This window comes from Manihot esculenta, chromosome 11 (genome assembly GCF_001659605.2).
Source record: "Manihot esculenta cultivar AM560-2 chromosome 11, M.esculenta_v8, whole genome shotgun sequence".
NCBI classification, from domain to species: domain Eukaryota; kingdom Viridiplantae; phylum Streptophyta; class Magnoliopsida; order Malpighiales; family Euphorbiaceae; genus Manihot; species Manihot esculenta.
The window spans coordinates 25,552,208-25,574,416 of record NC_035171.2 but is presented as its reverse complement, the minus strand read 5'-3'; the positions used below and the strand labels follow the sequence as shown (position 1 = coordinate 25,574,416).

At 36.8% G+C, this 22,209-nt stretch overlaps 1 protein-coding gene across 1 annotated transcript in view; it reads right to left on the bottom strand.

Moving 5' to 3' along the window:
• The window catches only part of LOC110627097 (NPC intracellular cholesterol transporter 1-like), a 78,293-nt gene extending 56,889 nt beyond the window's left edge, over nt 1-21,404 (bottom strand). The window contains exons 1-8 of the mRNA XM_043962152.1: nt 21,139-21,404; nt 20,775-20,833; nt 20,057-20,156; nt 6,210-6,317; nt 5,397-5,513; nt 4,622-4,772; nt 1,761-2,008; nt 1,386-1,562 (exon numbers count right to left, since the gene is read on the bottom strand). Of these exons, the coding sequence (XP_043818087.1) occupies nt 1,386-1,562; nt 1,761-2,008; nt 4,622-4,772; nt 5,397-5,513; nt 6,210-6,317; nt 20,057-20,156; nt 20,775-20,833; nt 21,139-21,183 (1,005 nt within the window). The 5' untranslated portion in view covers nt 21,184-21,404. The remainder of the gene's footprint in view (nt 1-1,385; nt 1,563-1,760; nt 2,009-4,621; nt 4,773-5,396; nt 5,514-6,209; nt 6,318-20,056; nt 20,157-20,774; nt 20,834-21,138) is intronic.
• Between the last annotated feature and the right edge of the window lie 805 nt (nt 21,405-22,209).

Below are 22,209 nucleotides of genomic sequence, written 5' to 3'. Positions count from 1 at the left end.
CTGAATATACAATATCAGGACGAGTAACCGTCAAATAATTCAACTTGCCAACTAATCTTCTATACACTTCAGGATCTGCAAATAGCTCATTGTCTTCTATGCTAAGTTGAAAATTAGGAGTCATTGGTATGATTTTAAATCGCAGTCGTGAGTAACGAAAACAAGCCCGTAACGGCTGTAACATAACAGTAACAGCCTCGCGCTATGCAAATTTTTCAAAAAAATTTGCAAAATTCATAAATGAAATGATATTAAGTAGATTTAATTCAAAACAATGTATACAAATGCATAATAAACATAAATACATAAAATATAGATTATTTAATTTAAGTTAAACATCATAGAGTTTAAAATAGAAAAACCAACATAATCTTTATAGATCGAGTCAACTAATAACTCAAAGTACAATTTTAACTCAAACTAACACTTTAATTGACAAAAATCATTTTAAAAAGGGGAAAAAACAACAACTAAAAACTAAAATACATAAAATTTAACTAACTTTTTAGAAGAAATATGCTTGGAAATACAGTAGTTTGTGATGGATCTAAACTTATATGAGAAATATGCAAAGAAGATTGAAATTTGAAAGAGAAAGCGAAGAGAAAACTTAAAAAATATAGCCTTCGAAGCTCCTGAAAAGTGTAGAAACTAATGAAAATGAGAATAGAGGGCAGGAGAGGAAAGATATAAAAGAATTTCAATTACTGGTAACAGCCATTACTGTTGCGTAACGGTCGGTAACGGCTGTTACCGTTACGTAAATAGTCGCAATGGCCGTTACGTCTGCAAATCACGGGGCCATTGTATAACAAGGTAACGAATAACGACCTCCAAAAAACCATTACATACGTAACAGACATCATTTAAAACCATAGTCATTGGAGGACTATAAGGCTTAGCACCCAATTTTCATGTTTCCATCAACAAATCAAGAATATACCAACAAGAGTACCCCCTTGCTCAAAATAAAGAAATTTGCAACAATTCAATTCAACTGATTTCCTTTTTATCAATTTTCATATTTGGAATGAAAGAATTCAACTCCCTTTATCTAAAAAAAGAATTCATTTTAAAAGAAATAGAAATCAGGCATGATTGTGTAAGAATTTAATTGAATTATTTTCTTGGAAATGATTTATTTCAAACAAGTGGTATAGATCAGAATTTAAGCAAAATATTAATGCCATAAGTTCATCAATTAACTCCAGTTTCACAGAATCAACCAAACATCTTGCCACAACATACAACTGCAAAAAGCGAAAGCTAATCATAACATAACAGCAAAGCTAGAAAAGCGGAAACTATCAAATTCAAAAATCATGAACTGACATTTAATATCATGGGTTAAGCATACTGAACAAGGAAGATGAAATATTATCTACCTTTCTATCCCATGGAACATTCCTACCATCAGACTCCCCTTCACCCATAAACTTCAATAATGGTTCTGTACTAGCTGTATCTCTCCTTTCTTTTCTCTGATGGAAAAATGTCCAGCCCACTAATGCAGAAACCAGCAGAACAAATACAATCACTAATGAGACATCAACGCATTTGACCTGCAAACATTAGTCAACAAAAACAAGTAAATAATGCATCAAAAGCAAGTTTCCACTGTATTTGTAGATCAGTTAATCTCCAACTCATTTTGTGACAGCCGCTGATCATCAACATGACAAAATGTGGACCATGACCATCGCTAGAGCAATAGAATAGTCAAAACATAAAAACCAATTAAAGTTGCTACATTGCCAAACCTTAAGAGGCCCAACTATAATTGAACAGGAGTCTTCCCTGTGAGGAGTAGGAGGCTCTAAATTTGAGCACACTGGAGATGATGGGCAGTCACCACAAGAACATCCCAGTAAAGTGTCTCCACATGAATAAGCAGGCACATCCATAAGCTTCATTTCAGATGAATCAGGAATGCTCGACTTAAAATTAATGGCATAAGGAGACCCAGGAAATCCAGGGGGTGTTTTCTGACCAATAAATGCAAGCCATTCTAAAAATAAAAATAAAAAATAAAACAACATTCAGGATAAAGCCCGTATATTATCAAGCAAAAACAAAGAAAAATTTATAAGACAAATGGCCAAGAAATTGTATGACAAATGGCCCAAAAACCGCCATAAGAACTTGCTTGCACATTATCAGGTGCATTGCTCCTTCAAGCTCAAATTTCTTCCAAACTAACAAAGCAACTTATTTCCTTACAAGTCATAAGAAGGTTGTTGGAGAAGAACTAATGGAAAAGAAATACCCATAAAATATTTATCGATCTAGAAAAGACATATAACAAAGTGTTTTAAAGATATTTATCAATCTAAATATTAAATAAGTTTATCATCTAATAGCATATTAAATTTTATCAACGACAAATAGATTTCATTTGTCTAGTAATTTCATATCAGATTTCTATTATATTATCTTAGTAGTTTCTTATTTAATGATTGCTTGTATTAGAAATTTACTTTAATTAGAAGTGTTGAATCCCACATCAGTTGTGGAAAGGGGTAATGTGCCCCTTATATGAGCCATAGGCAATCCTCCCCTTGAGCTAGCTTTTGGGGTGAATTAGGCCTGGCCCAAATTTAACATGGTATCAGAGCCTCCCCATCCGATGTTGGGCGCCCCACAAATATGCCACATACCAGTAAAAAATTATGGGCGTGAGGGGGTGTGTTGAATCCCACATCGGTTGTGGAAAGGGGTAATGTGCCCCTTATATGAGCCATAGGCACTCCTCCCCCTTGAGCTAGCTTTTGGGGTGAATTAGGCCTGGCCCAAATTTAACAAGAAGTATTATGAATGCATAAACCTCCACCATATAAGAGGTTTTTCTTTATTCAGAAAGGTAAGTAGAATAATTATAAACACATGTGAGATTTGAGACTCTCATTAATAAGGTGTTAGGAGCTCCCTCCAATGAGCTCCTTCCCTATCCAAAGTCCCTATCATGTGATCCATGACCCAAGACTTTAATAGTTGAGCACATGAAACTGTGGGAGACAAGAAAGCGAACAGGGCAAACTGAGCATGACATAAGGGAAAATAGTTAGATAGTTTTACAACCATTAGAGTTTTTGGAAGACATAGCCTTAAACCAAATGAATTGAAGAAAAGGATCTGTGAGTAGCCAACAAAAACTGGTAGGCTATTAAGGATTAATTGCATTGACCAATCTTGTAGAACATAATGTGACATAACCAATATGCATTATTACTAAGTCAAGAAAAATCTCAGAATCAACATAAGGCATGTGACCTTAAGTCTCATTCAATTAAAGATTTGTTTTAGGTTACAGTTTTGACATATACAAGGGATATGGGATATTATGAAAAGTTATTTCTATTTAGGGTAGGATTTGTTTTCCTAGATAGGTATAGAGAAATTTGATGTATTCCTGTTTAGTTTAAAAATCCCATAATTTATGATATCATACCATATATGTCTTAGATTTTCCACTATAAATAGGCAACCCTTCGTATATATAAGATATAGAATACAATTACATAAAGATGTACTCGTTTATGGTTTTGGGTACCTAGACATAACCAAACCACGTAAATAGTCTAATTTTATTTTCTTTTTTCTTATTTAGTTTATTCTAACTTTAACATGGTCAAAGATTTTGATTCTTTAGGGTTTTGGTACTCCTCACAGAATATTGTTCACAAGTAATGTTTATTGCGCTATTCATGCATATTGTTTGTTGACACTATTCATGGGTACTATCTATCAGCACTATCCAAGGATAATGTTCATGCCTAAGTTTCTGCATTTGATTGCATTTTATGCAACTCTATGAGTTTTTTTGTGTTGATGTTTCCTTGCTAGCATTGCCTTTAGAGAGGGACTTTAGTTGACGTTTCCTTGCTAGCATTGCCTACAGAGAGGATTTTGTGATGATATTCCCCACCAAAATCGATTTTGGAGAGCGAAGAGCAATTCTAAAGGTTGTTTGTCTTTGGTGCTTTGTGCAAGTGTTTTAAAATCTGCTTAAAAGCTTCTGGTGGTGAGTTGTTGCAATGAAGTTGTTTAATTCCACAAATAATCTCATCAAAGAGTATTGGAATTGATGAGATTCCATGCTCCAATTAAGAGCATTAAGGAAAGGCATTCCCACTTAACATAGAATTGATATTTCTAAATAGGCAGAATAACGTAAATTTATATATTTTTAGTTAGGGGGATTTGTTATATTCCTATTTGATCAGAGAATTCCTTAATTTATGATAAATAGACAAGCCTTTATATCATGATAATATAGAATACAATTAAATAAACATTTAGCTCTTTGTAGTTTTGTGTCCATGAACATAAGGAAGCTCTCATAGCCATACCAAGTAAATCGTCTTATGTTATTTTCTTCTTTTTTTTATTATTCTAACTTCAACATGGGAAAAGTTGTAATACTGATTCTAAGCTCCCGACAGATAAGGAGAAAAATCTCTGCCCAAAAACATATCTTTCCAAATTCATTCTATAGGCTCAGAACATCACACACCTTCCACAATTCGGGCAATTGTTTAAACCAGTCACAAAGATAAAGTTAACTAGCAAGATCCGTTATGCGAAGCATAACGAAAGTCCAACTTATTAGAAAGAGGGTCACCTTTAGAATTTTTAGCACCACCACCAACAAATTCTATTGCACGTGTATTCATCGTCCCAAACTTAACATCTTTGCATGAATTGTACAGCCCTTCTCCAAAAGCTTCAGATAAATAATAGTCAATACCATCCACAGTCAAATTACCACCAACCTGGAATAATGACATTAATACAGATGACTCAAAAGCACATCGTAGATTGTACTATCACTAGCTAAATCAAACATGAAAATAATAGCATATCTCGACTAACTTATTGATAAAAGAACTTGTGATCAAGTTCTAATTTTGGTCAGCATAAAATTTCAGTAGGATATAAAAGCAAAGCATGGCCATGAACTAATGATGGATATGAACTATTGATTTCAGTTGCTTGGTGGAATACAACATAATAGACGATAGCATATGACCACTAAGACACAGACAAAGACATTGATAAAGTTACATGACATCATTACTCGAGCATAATTCGCCACAACATAAATAATTAAAACCATTACAAGGACAAGGTATTGCCCTTAAACACTGGAAATTTAACTAATAGCATTAGATAAGCTTTCAATAAACTGTGCATTTTTACCACAGAAAATGGAGCAAGAAGGATCCATAAATCTAAAGGCAAAAGCAAAGGCATTATAAGACAAAAGTCTATGTTCACCAGAATGGAGAAACACAAACCTATAAAGGAAAGGGAAAATAGGTATCCTACAAATCTAAACTCAAAAGGATACCATCATTAGAACAAACTCTTTCATAGCTTTAATCAGCAGGCCTCACCTCAGCAGTGGAAGTCACATTGATGAAAAGACTTTGATTTGGAGAGCAGGATAGTTCACAGAAAAGATTTAAGAAGTTCCGCAAGCATGACGGACAACCCACGAGGAAAGGAATAGCCTGCAAGAAATTACAAACCTCACTATCACATGGTTAAAAATATTAGAATAAAAAGGGGAAAGGGATGCTTTCAGTGTGCCCCTTAATGCTCCAAAATTATGTGGAGATCGGAGAATTATGGAAAGGCTTCCAAATCCCAATCCCTCTGAAAAAGGACAATAGGCAATCTCAATAGCAAAGGCAGGAAAAAATATTATTCTATAACAACCATAGGGGAAAAATTAATTTGATGAATACTTGGCATTCCTTCCAACCAAATACACTAGAACTCCTTCAGTCCAAATTCTCTTCTGTGGCCTAAATGAAAGACAATAACAACCAGGACGCTAAGCATTTGAAAATGCACATACTTAGATGAAAAGAACTGCGCATCAATAACAACACAGCAAAAAAGGCAAAACTAGAAAACTAACATGACAAAGTAAAATAAAACTTTCCATATACTTCATCATATAACAATAACCTCTGGAGTAAAACCACAAGCACAGAATAGCCTCAAGCCAAGTCAAAAGAATGCCACATGGCATACTTTCCTCATTATTGATGTAGAAATGCAGTAAGAAACCCAGAAAAATCCAAAAGTCTCCAAGGAAATGTAAGGAATATGCATGAATTCACAAAAACAAGTTTCATCAATTCAGTTCAGCTGGAGTGAGTACACACACAGAAATGGAGAAAGAGAAAAACAGGTCTTACTTGTTGGACTTGTCCGCGCAATGTATCAAATTGGGCCTCTGTACAACAAACATTTCCCCTTATTGTTGGACACAAGCTTTGAATCTTGGCTGAGAAAAGCTCATCAGGCTGTGCAAAGCATACACGACAAGCATATGAAATTGATTGCAAATAGAACTAACATAAAAGATGAGATCGACATTTTAACTAACAGTATCAGTTGCCAAGTCTTTGGCATTGGACCATAAACTACATATGAAACAATTTGTAGGACACATAGTTTAATTGATTGCTAAAAAGGTTCTATCTACAGACGTCTAGATGGATAAATTAAGTATATATCATGATCTATATTATTAATGAATATGTATGTCGATCCATAGATACTCATACACAATGCATTTGAACTAGTGACACGATGATTTTCAGTCCTCTACTCTACCAACTGAGCTATCTTGACTATTCTCAGCGATCATCTTCCTCATTTTACTAAACGACTTGGGTCTATGTCAATTAAAAAAAAAAAGACGAAAAAGTATTCTAAAAGCCTTATCCAGACCTAAAATGTTTTGTATCTTTAAAATAAAAAAGAATAAAAAGAGACTTGTTTTTTAGTACAAGTAGCTATGGTACTCCTCATGGCACTATCCTCTGAAAGGCTTTGTCCAATAGCGACATCCGCTCTTGGAATAACATTTCAATTTTACACAACTGTATCCTTCTATTTAGGGTTGAAACGGATGATAAAAAGAAGAAGAAAGCAGAAACTTTGAGAGAAAAATAATTGATTATTTCCCTCAAGCCAATCGGGGTATATATACTACTTACAAGAGTAAGTACTAGATAAAAAAATAAATTAATTTCCTAATTATAGTCTAATCATATCCCAATCATATCACACAATTATGTCCCTAATTATGCACATAATCACTACAAATCTAGGCTATTTACAGAAACATTGGCTATTTACAATCTCAAAACTCCCCCTCAAGCTAGAGCGTATATGTCATATGCTCCAAGATTGTTATAAATATACTCGATTCGTGTACCAAGCTTGTTATAAATATACTCAATTCGTGAACTTCAAAGAGATTTTATGAAAACATCAGCTAGGTGATCATTTGAGTTGACAAAGTTAGTAGAAACATATCCCGACTTAATCTTTTGCCTAATAAAACGGCAATCCACCTCTGTATGCTTCGTCCACTCATGAAAAACAGAATTTGATGCAATATGGAGGGCAGCTTGATTATCACATATCATCTTCATTTGGCATCAATTCCTGAAGTAGTTGTTTCAATCAAATGAATTCGCATGTTACTAAAGTCCTAACTCGATATTATGCTTCTGCACTTGATATTGCAACCACACCCTATTTTTTACTTTCCCAGGATATAAGATTCACTCCAATCATAATACAATATCCTGAAGTAGATCGTCTATTTGAAGGGGAACCTGCCCAATTTGCATCAGAATAGCCAACAATTTATGAATGACCCTTGTCCTCATGAGTAGACCCTGTCCTAGAGCTCCTTTGATATATCTAAGAATGCGAAAGACTGCATCCCGTGACTACTGTATGGAGTTTGAAGAAACTGACATCAGTTTGACATTTGGATCCATGGGAGTGTCCACATGTCTATAGTCTAACATGTTTGTTTCTTCCAATATATTCAAAGCATATTTTGCAATACCTATTTTAGACTGTGTCACTTCAATCCCCAAGAAATACTTCAATTTTCTCAAGTCTTTAGTTTGGAAATGACTGAACAAATGTTGCTTAAACTGAGAGATTCCATCATGATCATTTCCTGTAATGACAATATCAACATAGAGCACCAAGTAGATGCATCTATCGCCATTATAACGAAAAAATACGGAATGATCAGAATTACTTCGAGACATTCCAAACTGTTGAACTACAATGGTGAATTGTCCAAACCATGCTCTTAGAAACTATTTTAGACCATACAAGGAGCGTCAAAGATGACATACTAAGCCTAACTTCTCCTGAGAAACAAACCCTAAGGTTGCTCCATATAGACTTCTTCAACGAGCTCATCATGAAGAAAGGCATTTTTAATGTCCAGTTAATGAAAGGACCAGTGATTAATTGCAGCCAATGAGAGAACGAGACGAACAAAAATTATTTTGGCTATTGGAGAGAAAATATCAATGTTATCAAATCCAAAAATCTGTATACCCTTTAGCTACAAGGCGAGTTTTAAAACGATCAATTTTGCCATCAGGTCCCACCTTAACTGTGTAAACCCATCGACAACCAACATTAAACTTTTCAGGAGGTAAAGATACTAGTTCCCAAGTTTCATTATTGTTGAGTTTATTTTTGTAAATAGCCTAGATTTGTAGTGATAATTAGGGATATAATTGTGTGATATGATTGGGATATGATTAGGTTATAATTAGGAATTAATTTATTTTCTTACCTAGTATGTACTCTTGTAAGTAGTATATATACTCCAATTGGCTTGAGAGGAATAATCAAGTATTTTCTCTCAAATCTTCTGCTCTCTTTGATTCACCTTTGAGTGGCAGATCTGCCACCTTGCTTGCTGACTTTCTGGAAATCAGTTAGTCTCACCACCCAGCTCATTCTCCACACCGGCCTCCGATCTGCTTTCCAGTGAAGCACCGCCTCCAGACGCGCCTCCACGTGCCACCCCGCACAGCTTGTTTCCGGCCACGCGCCGGCGCATGCACCACCTTCCAGTGACCGTTTCACGCCAGCGATTCTTCTCCCAGCATCGCCTAGCACCGCCGACACTAGCCCAATAGGTCCGGTCGCCTGTTCAACTCGCCTTCAGACGCCCTTCAGCCACGAGCACACGCTTGCACCATCCTCCGGCGACTGTTTCACGTCGGCGACTCTTCCTCCAGCATCGCCCGGCGCCGACGACTCCAGCCCAGTAGGTCCGATTGTCAGATTTACTGTTCACAGTCATTCTTTTTGGCAGATTCGGCTCTTTTTTTGCAGATTCGGGTCCCTACTCGGTCCTTTGTTGTTTCAAAATCTCTCTCGACATGTCTGAGAAGCAAAACACTCTCAATACAAGTTCTAAGTCTCTTAAACCTTTCCTCTCAATTGCTACATCACTGTAGCAAGGAAGTAATAATTATGTGTCTTGGGCTGCATCCGTAGAATTATGGTTTGCAGGACAGCGGTATGATGATCATTTAACAAAAAATGCCACTGATAGACCCAACTGAGTTAAGATTGATACTCAACTATGTAGTCTTTTATGGCATTCGTTAGATCCAAAATCGCATGCTTTGTTTCAGTCTTGCAAAACTTGTTGTAAGGTTTGGACTAAAAGCCAAAACATTGTATACTAATGATATACAATGCATCTACAAGGTTGTGTCAGATATGATTCACTTACAACAAAATCATTAGGATATGGCTAGTTACTTGGGTCAAGTAGAAACTCTGAAAGATGAATTTAATTCTCTTATGCCCTTTACTGATGATGTTCATGCGCAAGAACAACGTGATAAATTTTTTATGGTTTTGGCATTAATTGGATTGCGATTTGACCTTTGCTCTGTGAAATATCAAATTTTCACCGGTTCAGTTATTCCAACTATACAATATGTGTCAGCTAGACTCTTACGTATTTCCCTTAATAAGAGTGACACTACAGATATGGAATCCTCAGTTTTAGATGTGCAAGGAAATCAAGGACAAGGAGGAAATTGCAAAGATAAAGGGAAAAGTTTCATTGCTCCTATTTTGATAAGAAAGGTCACACAAGGGATACATGTTGGGCACTACATGACCGACCACCACGGTCCAATCAACCTGATAATATTGGAAAGTCAGCAGCTCATCTTGCCCAATCTAATGAAGAAGGTCTGCTTCCACAACCTACCAATAAATCTCAGAACCTAGATTCAATTACTTTAACTAGAGAGGACTATAAAGAATACTTGCAGTTCCAAGCAGCTAAACAACATCCTCCATCTTCCAGCATTGCTTACTCCGGTAATTCCTTTGCTTGTCTAACTAAGTCTTCACCTATTGGTCCATGGATCCTAGACTCTGGTGCTTCTGATCAATTCTCTGGTAATCACAATCTTTTTTCTACTCTTGTTTCACCTTCTACACCATCTAAAGTCACCTTAGCTAATGGTTTACAAACTCAAGTTAAAGGAATAAGAAACGTACAACTTCTTCCTTCTATTTCCTTAGCTACTGTCTTGTTCACTCCTGAATGTCCATATAATTTAATCTCCATTAGCAAATTGACCAAAAATCTTAATTGTTCAGTAACCTTTACTGCTGATTTTGTTGTGGTGCAGGACCAGAGTACTGGGAGAATGATTGGAACAGAATCTGAGTCACAAGGATTGTACCACCTCCCCACCTCTCCATTTACTTTTGTTTCTACCACGTCCGCTGAGCTTATTCATAACCGTTTGGGACATCCTAGTCTTCTCAAATTGCAGAAAATCGTCCCGTCTTTCTTATTTGTCTTCTTTAGCATGTGAGACATGTCAACTTGAGAAACAAACTCAAACTTCATTTTCCAAGCGAGTCAATAACAGGGCCACTTCGATGTTTGACATTGTTCATTCAGACATTTGGGGTCCAAGTCGTGTCAGTACAACTTTGGGATTTCGGTATTTTGTTACTTTTATTGATGACTATTCTTGTTGCACTTGGTTGTTTTTAATAAAGAATCGCTCTGAGTTATTCTCCATTTTTCAAGAATTTTGTGCTGAAATACATAATCAATTTGGTGTTCGCATTAAGGTTTTGCATAGTGATAATGCACGAGAATATCTTTCCTCCTCTTTTTCTCATTTCTTGTCTATTCAGGGTATTACTCACCAGACTTCTTGTGCTCATACTCCTCAACAAAATGGTGTTGCCGAGGGCAAAAATCGGCATTTGATTGAAACCATCCGCACCTTACTCATACATCATAATGTTCCGCTGCATTTTTGGGGCGAGGCGGTCCTTACTGCCTGCTACTTGATCAACCATATGCCTTCCTCTTTTTTGCGGCATCAGAGTCCTCATTCAATTCTCTTTCTTAACCAGACCTCCAACCAGTTGTCTCTGCGAGTTTTTGGATGTGTTAAATTTGGGTCAGGCCTAACTCACCCCAAAAGCTAGCTCAAGGGGGAGGATTGCCTATGGACCATATAAAGGGCACATTACCCCTTTCCACAACCGATGTGGGATTCAACACACCCCCTCACGCCCAGAATTTTTATTGGTGCGTGGCACATTTATGGGGCGCCCAACATCGGATAGGGAGGCTCTGATACCATATTAAATTTGGGTCAAGCCTAACTCACCCCAAAAGCTAGCTCAAGGGGGAGGATTGCCTATGGACCATATAAGGGGCACATTACCCCTTTCCACAACCGATGTGGGATTCTACAGGATGTATATGTTTTGTTCATGATCATACCCTTGATAACGACAAACTCCAGCTCAAATCAGTTAAATGTGTCTTTCTTGGCTATTCTCAACTTCAAAAAGGTTACAAATATTATGATCCCACTACTAGCAGATATTTTGTCTCTGCAGATATCACCTTTTTTGAAACCTCCCCTTACTTTTCTTCTAGTTGAACGCACAAAACCCTTGTTCCTAGAGCTTTGCCTATACCTGCACCTCTTATCTCTCCTTGGCCTCATGTTAGTCCATCTCCCACTCCTACGCCACCCCTTCAGGTCTACACACGTCAGCCCCACCCATCAGCTATTAACAATAATACTTCTCTCCCTAATGCAAGTACTTCTAATGACTCACCTCCAGTTCCATCATCACCTGCTTCGGTCATGCCTTCAGTAGCAACAGCTACTCCTCCTCTTGCTCTCCGAAAAGGCATTCGCTCTTTTCGAAATCCTCATCCCATTTATAATTGTGGACCATCATTTGTCTCCTTCCTATTATACTTTTGTTTCCACCATGTCTGCTGTTTCTATACCCAAGACAGTTAGAGAAACATTGGATCATCTTGGTTGGTGTAATGCAATGGTTGAGGAGATGACTGCTCTTCATAATAATGGAACTTAGGAACTGGTCTCTTTACCACCTAGCAAGTCTATTGTTGGTTGTCGATGGGTTTACACTTTACACAGTTATGGTGGGACCTGATGGCAAAATTGATCACCTTAAAACTCGCCTTGTAACTAAAGGCTACACACAGATTTTTGGGCTTGATTACAGGATACTCTCTCCAATAGTCAAAATAGCTTCTGTTCGCCTCCTTATCTCACTGGCTGCAATTAATCACTGGACCCTTCATCAACTGGACATTAAAAATGTCTTGCTTCATAGAGAACTCGCTGAAAAAGTCTATATGGAGCAACCTCCGGGATTTGTTGCTCAGGAGGAGTCAGGCTTAGCATGTCGTCTTCGACGCTCATTGTATGGTCTAAAACAGTCTCCAAGAGTATGGTTCGGACAATTTAGCACTGTAGTTCAACAATTTGGAATGTCTCGAAGTGATTCTGATCATTCCGTATATTTTTGACATAATGGCGATAGATGCATCTACTTGGTGGTCTATGTTGATGATATTATCATTACAGGAAATGATCATGATGGAATATCTCAGCTTAAGCAACATTTGTTCAGTCATTTCCAAACTAAAGACCTTAGAAAACTGAAGTATTTCTTGGGGGATTGAAGTGGCACAGTCTAAAATAGGTATCGCAATTTCTCAACAAAAATATGCTTTTAACATATTGGAAGAAACAGACATGTTAGACCGTAGACATGTGGACACTCCGGTGGATCCAAATGTCAAATTGGTTCCTGAACAAGGGGAGCCACTTAAAGATCCTGCTAGATACAGAAGATTAGTCAGCAAGCTCAATTATCTCACTATCACTGGACCAAATATTCCTTTTGCTGTAAGTGTGGTTAGTTAATTTCTTCAAACTCCATACAATAATCACTGGAATGCAGTCATTTGCATTCTTAGATATGTCAAATGAGCTCTAGGACAAGAACTACTGTATGAGGACAAGGGTCACTCATAAATTGTTGGCTATTCTAATGCAGATTGGGCAGGTTCCCCTTCAGATAGACGATCTACTTCAAGATATTGTATTATGATTGGAGGGAATCTTAAATCCTGGAAAAGTTAAGAACAGAGTGTGGTTGCAAGATCAAGTGCAGAAGCAGAATATCGAGCTATGGCTTTAGCAACATGCGAACTCATTTGGTTGAAGCAACTCCTTCAGGAATTGAAATATAGTTGTTGAATCCCACATCGGTTGGGCGCCCCATAAATGTGCCACGCACCAGTAAAAATTCTGGCGTGAGGGGGTGTGTTGAATCCCACATCGGTTGTGGAAAGGGGTAATGTGCCCCTTATATGGGCCACAGGCACTCCTCCTCCTTGAGCTAGCTTTTGGGGTAAGTTAGGCCTGACCCAAATTTAACAATAGCGATACTAGTCAAATGAAGTTGATATGTGATAATTAAGCTGCCCTCCATATTGCATCAAACCCAGTTTTTCATGAGGACGAAACATATAGAGGTGGATTGCCATTTTATTAGGCAAAAGATTGAGTCCGGATGCATTTCTACTAGCTTTGTCAACTCAAATTATTAGTTAGCTGATATTTTCACAAAATCACTTCGAGGATCACGAATAGAGTATATATGTAACAAGCTTGGAGCACATGATATGTACGCTCCAGCTTGAGGGGGAGTGTTGAGATTATTTCTGTAAATAGCCTAGATTTGTAGTGATAATTAGGAATATGATTGTGTGATATGATTGAGATATGATTAGGCTATAATTAGGGAATTAATTTATTTTCTTATCTAATATGTACTCTTGTAAGTAGTATATATATCCCAATTGGCTTGAGGGGAATAATCAAGTATTTTCTCTCAAATCTTCTGCTCTCTTTTTTCTTCTTTTCATCAAAATTTCAATTATTATGAAGAGCAGTCATCTCCTCAACCATTGCATTGCACCAACTAGAATGATCAAATGCTTCTTTAACCGTCTTGAGTATAGAAACAGCAAACACGGTGAAAACAAAAGTATAATAGAAAGGAAACAAATGATGGTGACACACAAAATTATAAATGGAATGAGGATTTCGAGAAGAGCGAATACCTTTTCGGAGAGCAAGAGGAGCAATAGCTGTTGCTACTGAAGGCATGATCAAAGTAATGATGAAACTGGAGGTGAGTCATTAAAAGTATCTACATCAGGGATAAAAGTATCATTGTTATTAGCAGATAGGTAAGGCCGACGTGTATAAATTTGAAAGGGTGGTATAGGAGTGGGAGATGGACTGGTTTGAGGCCAAAGAGAGATAAGAGTTGCAGGTATAGGCAAAGCTCTAGGAACAAAGGTTTGGTGCATTGGATTAGAAGAAAAGTAAAGGGAGGTTTCAGAAAAGGTTTAGTGGGATCATAGCATTTATAACCTTTTTGAAGCCGAAAAAAGCCGAGAAAGATATATTTAACTAATTTGGGCTAGAATTTGTCTTTACTAGGAATATGATCATGAACAAAACATATACATCCAAAAACTCGCAAAGACAACTGGTTAGAGGTCTGGTTAGGAAAGAGAACCAAATGAGGACTCTAATGCTGCAAAACAGAGGAAGGCATACGGTTGATCAAGTAGCAGGCAGTAAGGACCGCCTCGCCCCAAAAATGCAGCGGAACATTATGATGTATGAGTAAGGTGCGGATAGTTTCAATCAAATGCCGATTTTTGCCCTCGGCAACACCATTTTGTTGAGGAGTATGAGCACAAGAAGTCTGGTGAGTAATACCCTGAATAGACAAGAAATGAGAAAAAGAGGAGGAAAGATATTCTCGTGCATTATCACTACGCAAAACCTTAATGCGAACACCAAATTGATTATGTATTTCAGCACAAAATTCTTGAAAAATGGAGAATAACTCAGAGCGATTCTTCATTAAAAACAACCAAGTGCAACAAGAATAATCATTAATAAAAGTAACAAAATACTGAAATTCCAAAGTTGTACTGACACGACTTGGACCCCAAATGTCTGAATGAACAATGTCAAACATCGAAGTGGCCCTACTATTGACTCGCTTGGAAAATGAAGTCTGAGTTTGTTTCTCAAGTTGACATGACTCACATGCTAAATAAGACAAAGAAGATAGACTGGGGACAATTTTCTGCAATTTGAGAAGACTAGGATGTCCCAAACGGTTATGAATAAGCTCAGCGAACGTGGTAGAAACAAAGGCAACAGGAGTGGTGGACAGGTAATACAATCCTTGCGACTCAGATCCTGTTCCAATCATTCTCTCCGTACTCCGATCTTGCACCACAACAAAATCAGCAGTAAAAGTTACTGAACAATTAAGATTTTTTATTAATTTGCTAATAGAGATTAAATTATATGGATATTCAAGAGTGAACAAAATAGTAGTTAAGGAAATAGAAGGAAGAAGTTGTACTTTTCCTATTCCTTTAACTTGAGTTTGTGAACCATTAGCTAAGATGACCTTAAATGGTGTGGAAGGTGAAACAAGAGTAGGGAAAAGATTGTGATTACTAGAGATGTGATCAGAAGCACTAGAGTCTAGGATCCATGGACCAACAGATGAAGACTTAGTTAGACAAGCAAAGGGATTACCGGAGTGAGTAATGCTGGAAGATGGAGAATGTTGCTTAGCTGTTTGGAACTGCAGGCATTCTTTATAGTCTTCTCCAGTTAAAGAGATTAAATCTAGTTCTTGAGATTTATTGGTAAATTATGGAAGCAAACCTTCTTCATTAAATTGGGCAAGATGAGCTGCTGACTTGCTAGTATTATTGGGTTGATTGGGCAGTGGTGGTTGGCCATGCAATGCCCAACATGCATCCCGTGTATGACCTTTCTAATCACAATAGGAGCAATGCAACTTCTTCCCTTTATCTTTGCGATTTCCTCCTTGTCCTTGATTCCCTTGCTGCACAACTAAAAATTAAAGATTCCATATCTGTAACGTCACTGTTACTAAGGAAAATACGTAAGAGCCTAGCTGACACATTTTCTAAAGTTGGAATAACTGAACCAGTCAAAATTTGATCTTTCACAGAACAAAGATCATATCACAGCCCAATTAATGGCAAAACCATAAAGAATTTATCTTGTTGTTCTTCTTGCACATCAACATCATCAATTAAAGGTGTAAGAGAAATAAATTCATCCTTCAGAATTTCTACTTGACCCAAGTAACTAGCCATATCCTGATAATTTTGCTGTAAGTGAACCATATCTAACACAACCTTATAGATGTGTTGTATGTCATTAATATACAATGTTTTGGCCTTAGTCCAAACCTTACTACAAATTTTGCAAGACTGAACAAAGCAAGCAATTTTGGATCTAATGAATGCCATAGAAGACTACATAATTGAGCATCAATCTTAACTCAGTTGGTTCTATCAGTGGCAATGATATCAGTAGCATTTTTTATTAAATGATAATCATACCCTTGTCCTAAAAACCATAATTCTACTGATGCAGCCCAAGACATATAATTATTACTTCCTTGCAACTTTACTGTAGCCATTGAAAAGAAAGGTTTAAGAGACTCAGAACCTATATTGAGGGTGTTCTACTTCTCATATATGTCGAGAGAGATTCTGAAACAACAAAGGACTGAATAGGGACCTGAATCTGCCAAAAAAAGAGGATTTATGCCCGTGAACAGTAAATCCGAAGCTACTGTTCACAAGGGATGTGTGAAGACAGGCTGGGTAGGTGACCGAACCTACTGGGCTAGAGTCGCCGTCATTGGGCGATGCTGGAGGAAGGGTCGCCGGCGTGAAAAGGTCGCCAGAAAATGGTTCACGCACCAGCGCGTGTACCATAGACAGATGGCTTGAGCGGCACTTCACCGAGTCACCGATCGGAAGTCGACGAGGAAGATGGGCTAAGTGGTGAGACCAACCGCTTTCTAAAAAGTCTCCCAAGCAAGGTGGCACATCTTCCACTCAGAGCTAAACCAAGTTTTTAGGCTCTGATATCATAAAACCGATGATGAAAAGAACAAAACAGAAACTTTGAGAGAAAAATAATTGATTATTTCCCTCAAGCCAATTGGGGCATATAGACTACTTACAAGAGTAAGTACTAGATAAAAAAATAAATTAATTCCCTAATTATAGCCTAATCATATCCCAATCATATCACATAATTATATCCCTAATTATATACATAATCACTACAAATCTAGGCTATTTACAGAAAGAATATCAAAAAGGGTCATGCACATGCTAAGCTTGTTCTTGCTCTTTTTTATGACGAGATACATAATAATATAAGGGGGAATTTCTGCTTCTAAATAAATTACAGAAAATGATAATAGAGAGTAGAAAATAAAGGATATTAAAAAATTTTAATTATTGGTAACGGCCGTTACCGTTACGGCCGTTGTATAACGGGTTAACGGGTAATGGCCCCCCCAAAATCCGTTACATAACGGCCGTTATGTAACCGTTATTTAAAACCATGATTTAGACTCCCTGTCCGACTTGACACGCACCCCAATCAAGATCTTGGTGGTAAACTAAACCTACCACTTTAAGCCCTTTCCATTAATGACATGACTTCTATCTGCTACCATCCGATGGTTAGTAAGGCCACTCCTAGACCCATTATTCAGATAACTAGAATTCAACACAAAAACAAGTTTCTAAATAAATATCATGAAGCCACTTTAAACAAAATTTTGATAAAGAAATAAGAAAATTACGGTTAATGGTTCAAATGCAAAATGAAAGGAAATAAGCTTTGAAATTGTTTTATATTGTTGACAAAATGGACAAGGTTGCACATAAAATACACCTTATAAGGGGAGGATTTCCAAGTCCTACAAGAAAATATTTGCCTTGTACCCGGTCCATGCACGACGACAACAACCTACCCCACCCCCCCAAAAAAAAGGCCCAAAATTGGACATCTAGCATGTGAAGTTTGTGGGCTCCACATATGTGGATGGCGTAACATTGAGACAAAGTTGGCTCTAATATCATATGTTCTTCCACATTAACCAAGTATAAGGCAGATAAGCCTCACATAAGACAGGGACAATCCTCTTCCTTGGTGTGGAGTTAGGTCCTGTCCACTTGATCAACATGGCATTGGAGCTAAATTAAATTGTGGATCACAGCATATTGGACTAATATTAAATAATTTTCAAGTTATAACCATGCGGTTGCAATTGAGGGGAGTGTTAGGAAATCAATCAACATAAAAGTCCCCAATTGAAATTATAAACAATGGAAGGGTATAGGATAAATGGTTCAGATGTAGGATTAAATTGTCTAGTCATTTTAATATATAAGCAGCTCAATCGCTTAGGTAAGTCCAAATCAAAAATAAATTAGTTTGAAATATACCCAATGTTCTCTCCAAATTTGATGTAACATATATCAACAACACTAACTAAATATTAATCTCAAACCAGTTGAGTTCGGCTATATGGACTCTTGCCATTTAACTCTGTTAAACACCAAATCCACATCAATATTCAAAAGTTAACATATATCAAATAGGAAAAAATTTACAAAAAAGTGTCACTAATCATGCATTGGCAATTAGAGATCTGAACTTAAGTTCATGTAAATAGATATATGTGCTCTGTTAGCAAATGAGTTTTTTTTTTCTTTAACATCGTTGATTTTTTATAACATGGCACTAAATGAAAAATTAATTTTTTTTTTCTAATTATCATAATGGATCCCACTTAAAATAAAATGAAAAAAGAAAAGGAGGAATCAGCAACTGTTTTTCCTTCCTCATTGCTTCTTCCACTATCCAACAGGCTTTCCCAAACCAGCATCAGTGACTTCCCACCTCTAGGTGATGAATGACAACCATCAGCAAGGAAAAAATCCGCAACACTGATGGTGGATCAATGGAAAAAGAAGAGAAGAGAGGGAGAGAAAGCTTAATTGAAAACTAAACCCACAGAGAACTTCCACCACCAATCATTGGAAGCCTGCCTCACATAGCTTCCGCACCTTCAAATGAGCTCACTGGCTTCAACAGCCAGTAGATTGGCATTAGTTTGAGGGTGACCTGAGCCGTTCCCATCAATCTTACACATGTTTTTAATCACCACTACCACCAGAAGCCTAGAATCTGTTCACATAACCTCCCCACCTCCTAACAAGCTCACCAATGTCAGCAACTTGTGGATTCAACGTCAGTTTGAGGTTGACCCAAAGACCGATGTGAACCCACACCAGCCTGCTCTTTTTTCTTTAATTTCAATTCAAGTTGGCATATGTTTATGATTAAGAATTATTTTAATATAATATGTAATGCCCTGTCACCACATTTTAACAGTGTTAACCAAAAAAGCCTCCCTTTGCTAAAGGGGAAAAAATTATAATGCCTTTTTTGTCACAAATTGACCACAATCCCTAACTTGAAAAAGCCACGAAACCACAGGGCACTTTTTTTGTAATTTCCCTATTAATTATTTTGCTTTATCATATAAATGGGTCACCAATGAGTCAATGATAAATGAAATTAAGTTAAAGCCAACAACATATTAAGGCTTGAACAGAAAAGACAGGACTCTCTCTCTCTCTCTCTCTCTCTCTCTCTCTCTCTCTCTCTCTCTCTCTTCTCCCCCCCCCCCTTCTTTTTTCTCTTATTCTCCCTTGCCTCGGGAGAAAATTTTTGTTTTGGCCATTGCATACAGTTACATATCAGAAAGTATCAAACTAGACAGTGTGAATCCAAACTCAACCATGTAAGAACAGTGAATCCCATCTCAGTAAAGCAAAAAAAACAGCAAGTACCAGCCAATATTTTTAACCATGGTTTTAATATAAATCTCAAGTGAGCAGAACACTTGAAACATCAGATTTTCATACCTTCACAGATTGGGAACCGTAAGGGCAATTCAGAACCTTTCCATCGCTACGTTCTCCACATATGTCGTACATTGCACAATATTCTTCAGAATGTCTTTTCCTGCCAAATACACCAGAACCACATGATGGTTCCTCCAATGAAAGAGATTAAAAATACAACTTTTTAGGCAACTAAAACAAAGTCTTCACAGAAACCATGATGCAACTATTGGGACATTGAAGTTAAAAAATGTCAATAGCAACCATCATTAAAAGGGGTACTTGCTGGAGAATTTAGATTTGGCATTGAGAACATAATTCCCCTTAATTAATATGGCCATTATTCACAAACCAACAACGACAACAACAACAACAACAAAGCCTTAATCTCAGACAGTTGGGGTTGACTTGCGCATCATTCACAAGCCACTAAGGTAAATTGTAGCCAAAAGTTTGGATGACACTGAGTAGACTGATCAGTTATATTGTTTAAAAGCAGAAGGGGACATCACCAAGAAATGCACCTCGAACATATACAACCAATCGAAGTATTGCAAAAAGAATCAAATTTGGTACGAACAAGCAGAAAATGCGAACAACTAGAAACAACAGACATCAAAAGCCCAGAAGATGAAAAGATGGCCAACAGACTAATATCATTAAAAACGACAAAAATATTTTTCATAAAAAAGATTTTGAATCCGAGTGGACAAGGTCAACTTGACTAAAGCGAGCTTACCTATTTGTAACCCACGAACCAGTCTTCTCTGCACCCAATAAAGATGCGAAAAAAATCACCTATAGAAAGCACAAAATCACCAGCAGTTCAATAACATTTCTGACTAACATGATATGGTCTGAGTTAACATCAAGAAAGCAACTTGATATATTTAGACTCTATCAAAGAAAGAACTATGACGATATACCGTGTTTCACCAAAATCCACCACCAAATGACAAACGCAACCACAAAATATAGCCATACCCGATCGACCCACTAAAGAATTCAGTAACAAAAAGCAATAAAGAAAAACTTTAAGGATCTCATACAATTAAGTGACAGAACTAATTCAAGATGCAAGACAAAGGAAACAAACTATTTGCCTGAACTAGGGAGACTGCAGCGAAGCAACCCAGGAAAGACGCCATCTCCTTTCCTTCTTTAACTGCAATTCTTTTGTGGGATTTATGAGACTTCCAGTATAACAAGAAGAAAACAAAAGTGAAGAGGAGTAAGGGTTAAGATTCCGCTGGTGTGTAGGTTGTTTAGTTGAAGAGCAATTGACTAATTTTGGAGGAAACAGGGAGCGAAGCATCAGAGGAAGAAGAGAGTAGGCAAATATCTCGGATGTTGTCTTTTTGCGGTTAATGGAAAGTAATGACAATGGGACACGCTTCATTAATCGTTGACGTGGCAAAAGCTTTTTCATGGTTTGGTTCTCTGAGGGAGGCAACCGGGTAACTGGATATTTTCGTATTTGGTTAGTTTCGGGTCCGACGCGACATGGATGTCACTAGGGGTGAATTCGACCCATTCGGTTTAAAATGGATTCCAATAAATCAAAATCTAAATTTTAGGTATTTATTAAAACCAAATCAGGAAAAAAAAAAGTGATTTTAGCTTAATTGTCCGGGTTCGATTTAAGTAGATCTTGATTGGACTTTTAAATGATCTTTTTTCATTTTAATATTCAATTAAAATATTACCATCTTAATTTTTTTCTAATAATAACTATTAAATAATATAATAAAAAATAGCAAACTTTAAATTAAAAATTATAAAAAAATTAAAAAATGGCTTCATATTCATATATTCATTCGCACAAAACTATTTATAAATAACTATTCAGCTCGATTTAATTTTTTTTATCAAAATTGAATTAATATAAAAAATCAAATCAAATCAAAATTTTGAATTAATTCGATTCAAAATGTTATTTCAATTTAAATCGAATATTTCTCGCCTCTAATTGTTGGGCAGCTAATTGACCATGGTGAATTTATGGATATGAACCAAAGAGAGAAAATGGTTAATTGTTTGCCAAATTTTTTTAGTGATGCCATATAATAATAGCCCAAAATAAGTTATAAGTTGTCACCATAAAATAGATCCGCTACATAACAATAGCCCAAAATAAATCATGAGCTGTCACCATAGAATAAGTCCACGTGATG